The 13,932-nt window shown below is 48.0% G+C and overlaps 1 protein-coding gene across 1 annotated transcript; it reads right to left on the reverse strand.

Moving 5' to 3' along the window:
- Positions 1 to 12,499: 12,499 nt before the first annotated feature.
- Positions 12,500 to 12,913, reverse strand: LOC147088088 (histone H2A type 2-C-like). Its single transcript, XM_085977907.1, has one exon. It carries the CDS (start codon positions 12,911 to 12,913, stop codon positions 12,524 to 12,526), a length of 390 nt encoding a protein of 129 aa, XP_085834033.1. The 3' UTR covers positions 12,500 to 12,523.
- Positions 12,914 to 13,932: the final 1,019 nt, after the last annotated feature.

Here is a 13,932-nt window from a genome sequence, read left to right on the forward strand (position 1 = left end):
TGAGTGTGGGATTCATTCTGTATCTCTCAGTCTCTGGTAGTGTGTGTGAGTGTGGGATTCATTCTGTATCTCTCAGTCTCTGGTAGTGCGAGTGTGGGATTCATTCTGTATCTCTCAGTCTCTGGTAGTGTGTGTGAGTGTGGGATTCATTCTGTATCTGTCAGTCTCTGGTAGTGTGAGTGTGGAATTCATTCTGTATCTGTCAGTCTCCAGTAGTGTGAGTGTGGGATTCATTCTGTATCTCTCAGTCTCTGGTAGTGTGTGTGAGTGTGGAATTCATTCTGTATTTCTCTGTCTCTGGTAGTGTGTGTGAGTGTGGGAATCATTCTGTATTTGTCAGTCTCCAGTGGTGTGAGTGTGGGATTCATTCAGTATCAGTCAGTGTCTGGTAGTGTGTGTGAGTGTGGGATTCATTGTATATCTCTCATAGTGTGTGTGAGTGTGGAATTCATCCTGTATCTCTCTGTCTCTGGTAGTGTGTGTGAGTGTGGGATTCATTGCATATCTCTCAGTCATTGGTAGTGTGTGTGAGTGTGGGATTCATTCTGTATCTCTCTGTCTCTGGTAGTGTGTGTGAGTGTGGGATTCATTCTGTATCTGTCAGTCTCCAGTAGTGTGTGTGAGTGTGGGATTCATTCTGTATCTGTCAGTCTGTGGTAGTGCGAGTGTGGGATTCATTCTGTATCTCTCAGTCTCTGGTAGTGAGAGTTTGGGAATCATTCTGTATCTCTCAGTCTCTGGTACTGTGCGTGAGTGTGGGATTCATTCTGTATCTCTCAGTCTCTGGTAGTGAGAGTTTGGGAATCATTCTGTATCACTCAATCTCTGGTAGTGCGAGTGTGGGATTCATTCTGTATCTCTCAGTCTCTGGTAGTGTGAGTGTGTGATTGATTCTGTATCTCTCCGTCTCTGGTACTGTGTGTGAGTGTGGGATTCATTCTGTATCTGTCAGTCTCTGGTACTGTGTGTGAGTGTGTGATTCATTCTGTATCTTTCACTCTCTGGTGGTGTGTGTGAGTGTGGGATTCATTCTGTATCTCTCAGTCTCTGATAGTGTGTGTGAGTGTGGGAATCATTCTGTATTTGTCAGTCTCCAGTAGTGTGAGTGTGGGATTCATTCTGTATCTCTCAGTCTCTGGTAGTGTGTGTGAGTGTGGTATTAATTCTGTTTCTTTCAGTCTGACTCTAAATGAGATTTTTGGACTCGTAGGTAATGTATTGCTCAGTCTGCAGTCTGGGGAATATTTATGCAACTTTTTTCTATACCTTTCATTCAGATACCGTTCGTCTGCTCTATCTGATATTTAATTTGGTGCTAAGGCTGCACTATTGTGAGATTAACTCAGTGAATTTCAATCTGGGTGTGATTTTGGGCTGGGATTGATGCATCTGCCCGTCAGAGGGACTGTGTTGAGGTGAAATGGAACCAACCTCTGTCTCTCCTGCTCTGTTTGACTGTTGGATTGAAAATGTGTCTCTGAAACTTGGGATCAGTGCGGGACTGACTACTGCTGCTGTCTGTGACTGTGGAACTGATAACCTGTCTGTGTCTCTGCACTCTGGGAGTGAAAACATACCTACTGTGTGTGAGAAGGAGCTGGCTGCACTGTTCCTTAAGTCTCAGATGGAGGAAGCTTCACATTTATTCCGGTTCCTTCAAGTACTTGCCTGTAGGGAAAAAATGTTTTTTTTATCAATGAAGAACAGATGAGGTAGAAAATACAAAAATTATCAATTTATAATCTCTCTGCTAATTCTCATTATGAACATTCTCAAAGGAAAGCCAGCGATACAAACAGTGTCAGTGTCTGACTCCACTGCAGTACTGCAGCAATCAGCTTCTGCACACCAAGTGTGTTGTGCAGTTTTACAGCAACTTACAGACATCTGCTCACAACCCTTACCCCTTCACTGCTCCATGAATGGGACTACCCGATGGAGCAGGGAATCTCACACCAGCCAGATTGCTGCTTCTAACCGTTCAACCAAAAGCAAACAGCCACAGTTTAAAACGTGTCCTTCAATCTTCTTACCTGGCAAGAAACACGGTGAGCCTGGAACTAAAGCGGATAAAGCTCACTGCTGGTTTGGAGAGAGAAAGCAGCAATGATTGTAAACAGCAGATTCTTCCCATTCTATCTCCCTTACCCTGGACACACGCTGGCCACACACAGCCCGAGAACGGCCTCTCCCTTCCCTCACTCACTCCATGCTCTGAGACCAGTTCTTGTTCCACTCCGGCTCTTACAAACAGACGCCGACTCCCCCTGAACTGTCCCCGGACTCAATGCCGATCTCTGAGCCCATCTGCGGACACGCTCCCAAAGCGATGAGCTGCTGTAAGGAGGCTGCTGTTTGCTGCCTTACTCCGGGGCCCTGATGTCTCCAGTCCCGGTTCTTTTAAACCATCTTCTTGCGCTCACTGAGTGAACGGCGATCACAGGCAGGGCTGGGGGAGGGGACTGCGCATGCGCTCTTCTGCTGACTGGGACTCGCCGTAGGGGGCGGGGCTTAACTGCGCACGCGCAGCTCCCTGCATAATTCAGCATAAAAATCAAAGGGAACTTTCCCCAATTCACTTTTATCAGAATCTGAGCAAAGGTATTGGGCCTGGGGGGTGGGGGAAGGACAGAGAATGTCTAAAGCTGGGGGCTTGTCCATTTAAGGTGCTCAATTTGGGATCATTCCGTGCAGGGTGTTTGCTGATCTTGTGCCGTCTTCACAAAGCAATCCTGCAGAAGCATGGGAGGAACGAGGGAGCCGGAGTGTTTCCTGGAACGGGGCATGTGTTAATATCTGATAGCAACAGTCCTACATTACTGGGTCACTGAGAGTAATACCAAACGGCCCTGAGCGGCGAAATGCAGAGAGTGAAACAGGCAATAGAGGGTTAAATATTGACCATTGTTTGTCTCGCTCTCTGACACAGTCCCGCAGTGTGGGATTAATAATGTGTCTGTCTCTGGTGCAATATCAGTATAAGACCACATCTTCTGTCTCTCCAATGGGAGCTTTGTGGAAATAAACTAAACTTCACAGTTTAGTCTGGAACTGATACTCTCTCTCCCTCTCACTGTCCTCCTCACTCTGTCTCTCCCTCTAACCATTTGCTCTGTCTCTCTTCATTCTCTGTTGCACTTTCTAAGAAGGTGGGATGCTGTTATTGAACGTGAAATTGGCACATTGACAGGAAGTCTAATACCGACACTCTCACTCTCACTCGCTTTTCTCTCTCTCATGCTGTACATGAAGGAGGGATATTTTAATTAATGTCCTGTGGATACACTGTTAGAAACTGTAAGACTGATACTGTGTCTCTGTCTGGTACTGGTGACTGGAACTGTGTGAGTGTGGGATCCATTTGCATCTGTCAATCTCTGGTAATGTGTTTGGGTGTGGGATTAATTATGTATCTGTCAGTCTCTGGTATCTTGTGTGAGTGTGGGATACATTCTATATCTCTCTGTCTCTGGTACTGTGTGTGAGTGTGGAATAAATTCTGTGTCTGTGAGTCTCTGGTACAGTGTGTGAGTGTGGTATTTATTCTGTATCTGTGAGTCTCTGGTACTGTGTGTGAGTGTGGTATTTATTCTGTATCTGTGAGTCTATGGTACTGTGTGTGATTGTGGTATAAATTCTGTATCAGTGAGTCTGTGGTACTCTGTGTGATTGTGTAGTTCAGGCTGTAATAATCGAATTGACATGATACCTTTAATCTGTTACTGTTTAAGATTTTTCGAGTGGTATGTACTGTGTAGCATTGTCAGTACTAATGGAATTGATACTATATCTTTCAATATGTTTATGTATGAGATTTTTGGACTGGTATGTAATGTGTATATGTAATGTCATAGAGGGGGTGCAACGGAGATTCACCAGACTGGTTCCTGGTTTGGGGGACAGATTGAGCATAATAGGCCTAAATTCCCCAGACTTTAGAAGAATGAGAGGTGATCTCATTGAAACATACACAATTCTTATCAGACTTCACAGGGTAGATGCAAGGAGGAGGTTTACCCTGGCTGGGGAGTCTAGAACGAGAGGTCCCAGTCCCAGAATAAGTGGTCGGACATTTAGTACTGAGATGAGGATAAACTTCTTCACTCAGAGGGTGATGAATCTTTGGAATTCTGAATCCCAGAGGGCTGTGGTGGCTCAGTCGTTGAGTGTATTCAAGACAGAAATCGATAGATTTTTGAATATTAGGAGTATAAAGGGATATGGGGATAATGCAGAAAAATGGAGATGAGTCAGAGTATCATCCATGATCTCACTGAATGGCGGAGCAGACTCGAAGAGCCAAATGCCCAATCCTGCTCCTGTTTCGTATATTTCTTATGTTCTTATCAGTCTGCACTCTGGGTTATTTCATTGCGTTGGATTCTGTAACTTTCAACCAGTCTGTCGTATTGGATATTTATTTTGTAGCTCAGGCTGCACTCTTGTGAGATTGACACAGAGCCTTTCAACCTGATAGTGGGTGTGATTATGGGCTGGGATTGATGTATCTACCTGTCAGCAGTACTGAGTTGTGGTGAAATGGAAACAACCTCGGTCTCTCCTGATCTGTTTGACTGCTGGATTGAAAATGTGTCACTGTAAACTGTGAGCAGTGGTGGACTGACCACTGCTGCTGTCTGTGACTGTGGAACTGATAACCTGTCCGTGTCTCTGCACTCTGGGAGTGATAACATACCTACTGTGTGTGAGATGGAGCTGGCTGCACTGTTCCTCATGCCTCAGGTGGAGGGAGCTTCACATTTAATCCGGTTACTTCAAATACTTGCCTGTAGGGATTAAAAGTATTTCTTATAAATCAAGATCAGATGAGGTAAAAAATAAAAAGGTGATAGAAACATAGAAGATAGGAGCAGGAGTAGGCCATTCGGCCCCTCGAGCCTGTTCCGCCATTCAATGAGATCATGGCTGATCATCCAAACTCAGTACCCTGTCTTTGCCTTCTCCCCATATCCCTTGATCACTTTAGCCTTAAGAAATATATCTAACTCCTTCTTGAATATACTTAATGAATTGGCCTCAACTGCCTTCTGTGGTAGAGTATTCCACAGGTTCACCACTCTCTGGGTCAATTTATAATCTCTCTGCTAACAATCATTATGAACATTCACAGAGGAAAGCCAGCGATACAAACAGTGTCAGTGTCTGACTCCACTGCAGTACTGCAGCAATCAGCTTCTGTACACCAAGTGTGTTTTCCAATTTTACAGCAATTCAGTGCCACAAACCAACCGCTGCACTGCTCCGTGAATGGGACTACCCGATGGAGCAGGGATATTTACACAGGGCAGATTGGGCACAAACATGGCAGATGCAGTATACTGTGGATAAATGCGAGGTTATCCACTTTAGTGACAAATACAGAAAGGCAGATTATTATCTGAACGGCAATAGATTGGGAGAAGGGGAAGTGCAATGAGACCTGGGTGTCCTTGTGCATCAGTCGCTGAAAGTAAGCATGCAGGTGCAGCAGGTGGTTAAGAAGGCAAATGGTACGTTGGCCTTCGTAGCGAGAGGGTTTGAGTACAGGAACAAGGATGTCTTGCTGCAGTTGTACAGGGCCTTGGTGAGACCACACCTTGAGTATTGTGTGCAGTTTTGGTCGCCTTATCTGAGGAAGGATGCTCTTGCCATGGAGAGAGTGCAGCAAAGATTCACCAGACTGACACCTGGGATGGCAGGAATAAAGTATGAAGAGAGAGTGGGTCGATTGGGCTTATACTCGCTGGAATTTAGAAGGGAGGGGATCTCATTAAAATTTATAAAATTCTAACAGGACTAGACACACTAGATGCAGGAAGGATATTCCCGATGGCCGGGGAGACAAGAACCAGGTTTCCCAGTCTAAGGATAAGGGGTAAGCCATTTAGGACAGAGATGAGGAGGAATTTCTTCACCCAGAGAGTGGTGAACCTGTGGAATTTTTTACCACAGAAGGCAGTTGAGGCCAATTCATTAAGTATGTTCAAGAAGGAGTAAGAAATATTATTTAAGGCTAAAGGGGTCAAGGGATATGGGGAGAAGGCAGGGTCAGGTTACTGAATTTGGATGATCAGCCATGATCTCGTTGAATGGCGGAACAGGCTCGAGGGGCCGATTGGCCTACTCCAGCTCCTATCTTCTATGTTTCGATGTTTCCATGCTAAGTCCCTCTCCCATGGGACTAACCATTCAAACAAAAACAAACAGCCCCTGTTTGAAACGTGTCTTTCACACTTCTCACCTGGTGCCTGCAATAGATGCTCTTTGTATCAATCCTTACTGTCCGGCTCTGCTTCCACTGCTCACTGTCCAATGACAGGAAACACGGCGAGTCTGGAACTAAACCGGGAACATTCACTACTGGTTTGCCGAGAGAAAGCAACAATGATTGTAAAGAGCAGATCCTTCCCATTCTGTCCCCCTTACCCTGGACACACGCTGGCCACACACAGCCCGAGAACGGCCTCTCCCTTCCCTCACTCACTCCTTGCTCTGAGACCAGTTCTTGTTCCACTCCGGCTCTTACAAACAGATGCCGACTCCCCCTGAACTGTCCCCGGACTCAATGCCGATCTCTGAGTCCATCTGCGGACACGCTCCCAAAGTGATGTGCTGCTGTAAGGAGGCTGCTGTTTGCTGCCTTCCTCCGGGGCCCTGATGTCTACATTCCGGGCCATCTTCTTCCGCTCACTGAGTGAATGGCGAACAGAGGCAGAGCTGGGGGAGGGGACCCGCATGCGCTCTACTGCTCACTGGAAATTGATTGAGGGGGCGGGGCTAAACAGCGCAAGCGCAACTCCCTGCATTAATTGAGCACAATAATCAAAGGGAACTTTCCCCAACTCACTTTTATCAGAATCTGAGCAAATGAACTGGGCCTGGGGGAAAAAGGACAGAGAATGTTTAAAGCTGGAGGCTTGCCCCTTTAAGATACTCAATTTGGGATCATTCCGTGCAGGCTGTTTGTTCTTCATGATCGCGTCTTCACAAAGCAATCCTGCAGAAACTATTGAGGAACGAAGGAGTCGGAGTGTTTGCTGAGACCGTGCAGGAGTTAATATCTGACAGGAACAGCACCAGATTAATTTAATCGGAGAGAATCACTCGGTTACTGAGAGTAACACCGAACGACCCTGAGCTGCGAGATTGTAAGAGAGTACAACAGGGAAGAGAGGGTTAAATATGGGACATTGTTCCTCTCACTCTCTGATATTGTCCCGCAGTGTGGGGTTAATAATGTGTCTGTCTCTGGTACAATATCATAGAAGCCTAGAATCATTGAATGTTTCCAGCACAGAAGAAGTCCATTCGGCCCGTCGAGCCCGTGCCAGCAAGGGCCCTTCAGTTTGTCCCAATCCCCCGCCCTTTCCCCGGAGCCCTGCAAATGTATTTCCTTCAGGTGTTTATCCAATTCCCTTTTCAAAGCCAGGATTGAATCTGCCACCATCATCCTTTCAGGCAGTGCATTCCAGATCATAACCGCTCACTGCATCAAAAACTGTGTCTTCAGCGCACCTCTGGTTCATTTATCAATCACCTTCAATCTGTGTCCTCTGCTTCCCCACCCTTCCACCAATGGGAACAGTTTCTCGCTGTCTACTCTGTCCAGGCACTTTTTGATTTTGAACTCCTCGATCAAATCTCCCAACATTCTCTGCTCGAAGGAGAACAACCCCAGCTTCGCCAGACTCTCCCCGGAACTGAGGTCCCTCATCCGTGGAACCATTCCTGTGAATCTTGTAACTCTCAGTGAGAGGTGAGTCTGCATCCTCTGCCTCCCCAGTGGGATCTCTCTGGATTCACGGGACTGGAGAGCCCAGCCTGGAACTGATAGGCTGTATGTTTTTCTCACCGCCCTGCCTCGCTCTGTCCTGTCTCTCGCTCAGCCCAATCTCTCTCTCTCTCACTGTCTCTCTCACTCTCTCGCTATCCGCTCTCTCTTGTACTGTTTGTCAGAGCGGGATACAGTTGAGCCTGATATGGAAGCACTGTTGAAAGTGCAACACTGATATTGTGTCTGTTTCTCTCTCTCTCTCTGGTGCTGCCCCTGAATCTGGGGAACAGAGCGCCGGCCTCAGAGTGTTTAACACTGGCTGAGCTGGGAAACTCCAACTAACCCCGAGAATCGGCAGCACAGGCCGAGCGGAGAGGAAATCCTGTCCTGTGAACTGTAAATCTGGGAACAGATTGTGCTGTGAATGAGCAGAGTGAACATTGTGTCAGCGAGAGTGTGTTAAAGGGGCGGGTGGGTTAGACTAATGTCACTGTGTTTGTGTGTCCGCTCTCATCGCCGGAATTCAGAGACCCTCTTGTGTAAAATTCAAAGATTTCCCTGTCATAGGATCGTCCTGCTTCCCTGCTCAGCCCTGCAGTGGGAATTAAACGTGAAGCTTTATTTGATTTCAAATTTCAGTCAAAAAACAGCGAACATGTGCGCGATCGGGTGAGAGAGCGCGATCAGTGCAGAAATGAAACGGCTTTAAATCGAAATTGCTGCCTTTAATTCTGATGAAACTTTCTCGACAGCAAACATCCCGGTCTTCGAGAGAAACAGAGGCCAGCCTGGGAATGTGGAGTGCCCGAATTTAATTGGAATCGGAGAGTTAATGAGGAGAGAGAAACACAGAGAGGCTGGAGGGCCGGGAGCTGACAGCAGGATGTCTCCGCCCCGTCCGCTCGCTGCCTTTAAGTTGCTCTGTGTCGCCGCCTCTCGTTTCATTCCTGACCCAGCTCTGACTGTCAGAGAGATTTTCGACAGAGTCGCCGACATGACTGAGACTGCAGCCGCCGAAACGGCTCCTCCTGCCGCCGCCGCTCAAACCAAGTCTCCCAGCAAGAAGAAGAAGGCGGCTCCCCGCTCCAAGCCAGCCGGTCCCACGTTGGGCGAGCAGATCCTCGAGGTTGTGGCGAGTGGCAGCGGTCGCAAGGGGATGTCGCTGGTCGCGGTAAAGAAGGCTCTGGCTGCCAACGGCGTCGATGTGCTGAAGTTAAGTTCCCAGATCAGGTTAAGTATCAAGAGGAAAGTGGAAAACGGCTCCCTGGAGCAGACCAAGGGCACGGGCGCCTCGGGTTCCTTCAGGCTCGCTAAGAAGGAATCCCAGCGGAAAGAGGGAAAGACGGTGAAGAAACCGGCAACCAAGAAATCTGCAGTACAGAAACCGGCAGCTAAGAAATCTCCAGCCAAGAAACCAGCAGCCAAGAAATCTCCAGCCAAGAAACCAGCAGCCAAGAAATCTCCAGCCAAGAAACCAGCAGCCAAAAAAACGAGCAACAAGAAGACACCAAGGTCACAAAAGACAGTGAAAGCGGCGGCTGGGAAGAAGGCGGCGGTGAAGAAGCCCAAGAGCCCCAAGAAGGCAACAGGCGGAATGGTGAAGGCAGCCAAGAAGGTGGAAAAACCCAAGGCCAAGCCCAAATCAGCAAAGTCTCCCAAAGCAGCGAGCAAAAGAAAGTAAAAATGACAACTTGTAAACATCTGAACCCAAAGGCTCTTTTCAGAGCCACCACATCATTCCAAAAAGAGCTGATCGCGGAATCAGATGATGCATGTCCCGGGGCTGGGCTCAGACTCCCGATTGAAATCATTTCAAATGAAACCCGGCTTCCTGGTGACTCGCTGACATTCGCAGCTCCCACCCCTCCCCCAGTGTCTAATAAAACACAATGGGATGTCCGGGTCGGGCCTCACTCTAACTGGGGGGGTGTTCGGCTGCAGTCTCAGTTCAGGGTCATTTTCAGTTCACAGGTTCAGGGTGAGGGTCTCTGTGAGACGGTGACACTGGGGATACCCCGCGTCACAACTCAAACCCCAACACATGAGATTCTCCAAATCAGTTTGTAAACTGCTGAACCCGTCTGTGTGGGGAGATGGAATAAGGTCAGAGATTGACATGGAAGGAGACGGGTCGACTTGTGGTTGAAGGGACTGTATATAGGCGCGAATATTACTGATTGTTAATTGTAACCGGAACTTATGTAAAAGATTCTGGTTTCAGGAACCCCTTGAATATGAAGTCCGAGTCTGTAAGGGTTTGTGCGGAGCGCTGTGTTTCGGTTCTACTGTCGAGAAACGGTTTGAAATTGGCGGTTACAGAAAGCTGGAGGTGGAGCTGGAAGATCAGAGGCCGCTCTCTGCTCTGTCTGTCACTCTTGAAACTGTCTCCTCCCCTCCCGCTCTCTCTGTTTAATCTCTCACTCTGTCTCCCCCCCCCCCCCCTCCCTGCCTTTCTCAGTCAGGTCAAACCCGACCTTACTTCTGATTGGTGGTCTCCTTCACAGTCCCATTTCTTCACCAATCACAGAACTACAATCACACATTAGAAAGTAAGCACATCATTGGTTGAAATTGTCGACCAGGCGAAATGTTTGAATTTTTTGTTTGAGAAAAAGCCCGCCAATTCCAGTGCCGGGTGGAAGCGAATTAATCTAAAGTCTAGTTTCAATGGAATGATTTTAAAATCTCGGTCCTTTTGGTCTGTTATTCTGCGTTCACCGTCAGTAATTCCTGCCGCTGTTCTATGAACAGGTTTAATTTGTCAGCCTCTTATCTGTAACCGGCGCCAATAAGTCTCCATTCAGCAATCTGAAATGTGCCGAGTATCAGATCGCTGACTGCACAGTTACCCAATGACAGATTATTGGCCAAGGCCTTCTCACAGGCTCCACGGGGACAGAGAGAAGCGACTGAATTCTGATCCTCTCCCCTGAAAGCGGCGGCTAACGTCACAATGGGACGGGCGGAGGGAAATTCTGAATGGGCTGGAGAGGAGAGGGAGAGGAATCGAGTGGAAGAGCGGGAGATTGGCGCGGGGCCCTTTCCCCGCTCCTGTCAGCATCAACAGCCCAGAGTGCGGGCAATGGGAAGGGCCCTAAAGCACCAAGCCCAGGAAGGAACATTTAAAACCTTCAATGATTCTGGCAATGATCGTCTCAATATGTGCAGAATAAAATCGATTTGTCTCAAAACGCTTATTTCCTGCACTAAATTTGGCGGACTTTTTGAAATGGGCGATTAATCACAGCTCAGCCAATCGGGGCCTGTGTTTCCAGCGTTTCATTGATTGGCCAGAGTTGGGTTTGAAGTGGGTGGGCGCCGGTCTCCAGCCAATCAGTGCTCGGGGCGGTCCCTCACTGAGTATAACAAGGCGGACACACAGCAGACTCCGCATTAACAGTCCGTGTGATCCAGATTTTGCTGAGATCGGTTCAGAAAATGGCCAGGACCAAGCAGACAGCGCGCAAATCGACCGGAGGGAAAGCCCCTCGCAAACAGTTGGCGACCAAAGCGGCCCGGAAGAGCGCTCCAGCCACGGGCGGAGTGAAGAAACCCCATCGCTACAGACCCGGCACTGTGGCTCTGAGGGAGATCCGCCGCTACCAGAAATCCACCGAGCTGCTGATCCGCAAACTGCCCTTCCAGCGCCTGGTGCGGGAGATCGCTCAGGACTTCAAGACCGACCTGCGCTTCCAGAGCTCGGCCGTCATGGCCCTGCAGGAGGCCAGCGAGGCTTACCTGGTGGGGCTCTTTGAGGACACCAACCTGTGCGCCATCCACGCCAAGCGAGTCACCATCATGCCCAAAGACATCCAGCTGGCCCGCCGCATCCGCGGGGAGCGCGCCTAAACTCACCCTGCCTGGCTCTAGACTTTAGCACCAAATACAACAACGGCTCTTTTAAGAGCCACCAAATCGGCAAAGGAAAGAGCTGCGATCGCCCCAAGGCAAATTGGACTGTGCACACACCGTGCTGCTCTTGCAGTGTTAATGTAATTGGGATTTATAAAGTAGGGGCAGTGAATGTCTGGGTATGGTGTAGGTTTAAATGTGAGTGATCTGCCCAGTAAACTGACTGCACCCGCCCTGTAGGAAACTATAAGTGGGAGCACTGATCCAACTCCACATACCGGGATTGATCATCGAGAGAGAACGAGGTGCCTGAAGTCTGAAGCTCACTTTTAAAATCAACTCTTACTGCGGGGAGAGGTAGTTACTATTTGGAATATTTTATATTAACCAGAGCTGTAATTCTGGTTCGATGTTCTCGTTGATGATCTCGTTGAATGGCGGAGCAGGCTCGAAGGGCCGAATGGCCTACTCCTGCTCCTATCTTCTATGTTTCTATGTCTGCAAATTAAAAGGGGAAAAGTTAGTATAGATCAATGTGCTCAGGATGTATATGGAATTATTGGCCCAATAAGGAACGGTTCGCCCATCAACCGCTCACTGGCTTAATAATCGCTTCTTAACATGCGTTCATATTCGGCTCTCCCAATGTGTTTAATTAGGGCCGGTCTCACGTTAAGTTTCCGTGTGTTTTGTTTTTCTCTGAAGCCAGTCCCCCTCTGTATTGAATCGCTGATCTGAATATTCGGTAACAACAAACCCGCTGTAATGTTTGTGGATTTACAGTTCTACATGTCCTGTTCATAGCCGAGAACGGCTGAACAGTAAACAACCCTTTCACAGATAAAGTGGGTGGCTCTGAAAAGAGCCTTTGGGTTATTAGATTGAATCTTGTCCAGTTTACTTGCTCTTGGAGCTGGCAGTGCTGGTTTTCTTGGGCAGCAGCACCGCCTGGATATTAGGCAGCACCCCGCCCTGAGCGATGGTCACCTTTCCCAGCAGCTTGTTGAGCTCCTCGTCGTTGCGGATGGCCAGCTGCAGGTGTCTGGGGATGATGCGGGTCTTCTTGTTGTCGCGGGCCGCGTTGCCGGCCAGCTCCAGGATTTCAGCGGTCAGATACTCGAGCACAGCAGCCATGTAGACCGGGGCTCCGGCACCCACACGCTCAGCGTAGTTGCCTTTTCGCAGGAGCCTGTGAACACGGCCCACAGGAAACTGCAGTCCGGCCCGGGATGAACGGGATTTGGCCTTGGCCCGAGCTTTACCGCCGGTTTTTCCTCTTCCAGACATTTCCACAATTCACCCGTTGAAAGAAATAATGATAAACTCCGCCCACATCTGCCCTACTTATACCTTCTGGAGGAATGAAAAGAGCGAACTTGTGATTGGTCGCTCTGTGGGGAATTTCATTGGTGTTTTCCGGTGACCAATCATAGTCTGTTTCTCCCGCCAATGGCAAGGGTGCGGAAATAACTGTCCTCAACAGTCAGACCGCCAACGATTTTTAATTTCAAAAAGCCCGCCAATATTTTCCTAAACCAGCGAATTAAGTTAATAAATGAACTATTCGCCAAAGATTTCCGGACTGTTTTTTATTCCTTTTGTCTTATTCCATCTCTCCCTTGCAAATTCTAGGCTGTTACAATTGGGATTAATTTCGGGTTCAATTTCAAACTCTATCGGGCGGGATTAAATCCCCATTGATTCTGTAACGGGACACATTCCAGCTCAATCTGTGTAAAAGTGAGGATTCACAGATTATCGATCGATCCTTTGCACAGGCGCTGCTGCGGGAGTGAAACCAGATCTGGGAGTCCTGCTGTGAGAAGAGGGACAGAGTGTTCAAACTGACCGCGTTCTGGTCTCTAAGAAACCCCATTCTGGGTTGTTAGATTACAGTAATTCTCGGGTTAATTAAAGGATTGACTCCCAACTGGCATTGAAAAAAATGAAAATGTTTTTGCAGAGATTGAGGGGAATGAAATCCGAGTCTCATCTCGAAAACAAGCTTTTAATTCGTCGGAAGGCGCTGCAATTGAACGGGTCTGAGAACAAAGGGAAAGCGATCAGGGACCGTGTTTGTAGTTTACTGGACGGGAAATACAACAACGACGCTAAGGTCGATCTGGGCAGTGAAACTGCTTATCTGAAAATTCAAACTCAAATCTAAAGTTGGAACTTCAAACGTTCTCAAACACACTTGTTAAGGAGAAACATTACAGTAAATTGATTCCAAAGTGAGATGCGTTTGTGTAGATCTTTCAGAGAGATTGTGGGTGGCTCTTAAAAGAGCCTTTGTGTTTTGGGTT

This window comes from Somniosus microcephalus, unplaced genomic scaffold (genome assembly GCF_052327205.1).
Source record: "Somniosus microcephalus isolate GS21.2 unplaced genomic scaffold, FLI_Smic_1.0 unresolved_chr5, whole genome shotgun sequence".
Lineage (NCBI taxonomy): Eukaryota > Metazoa > Chordata > Chondrichthyes > Squaliformes > Somniosidae > Somniosus > Somniosus microcephalus.

Excerpts from the sequence above, each read along its gene's own strand:
- LOC147088088 (XM_085977907.1), bottom strand. The coding sequence starts at position 12,913 with ATGTCTGGAAGAGGAAAAACCGGCGGTAAAGCTCGGGCCAAGGCCAAA.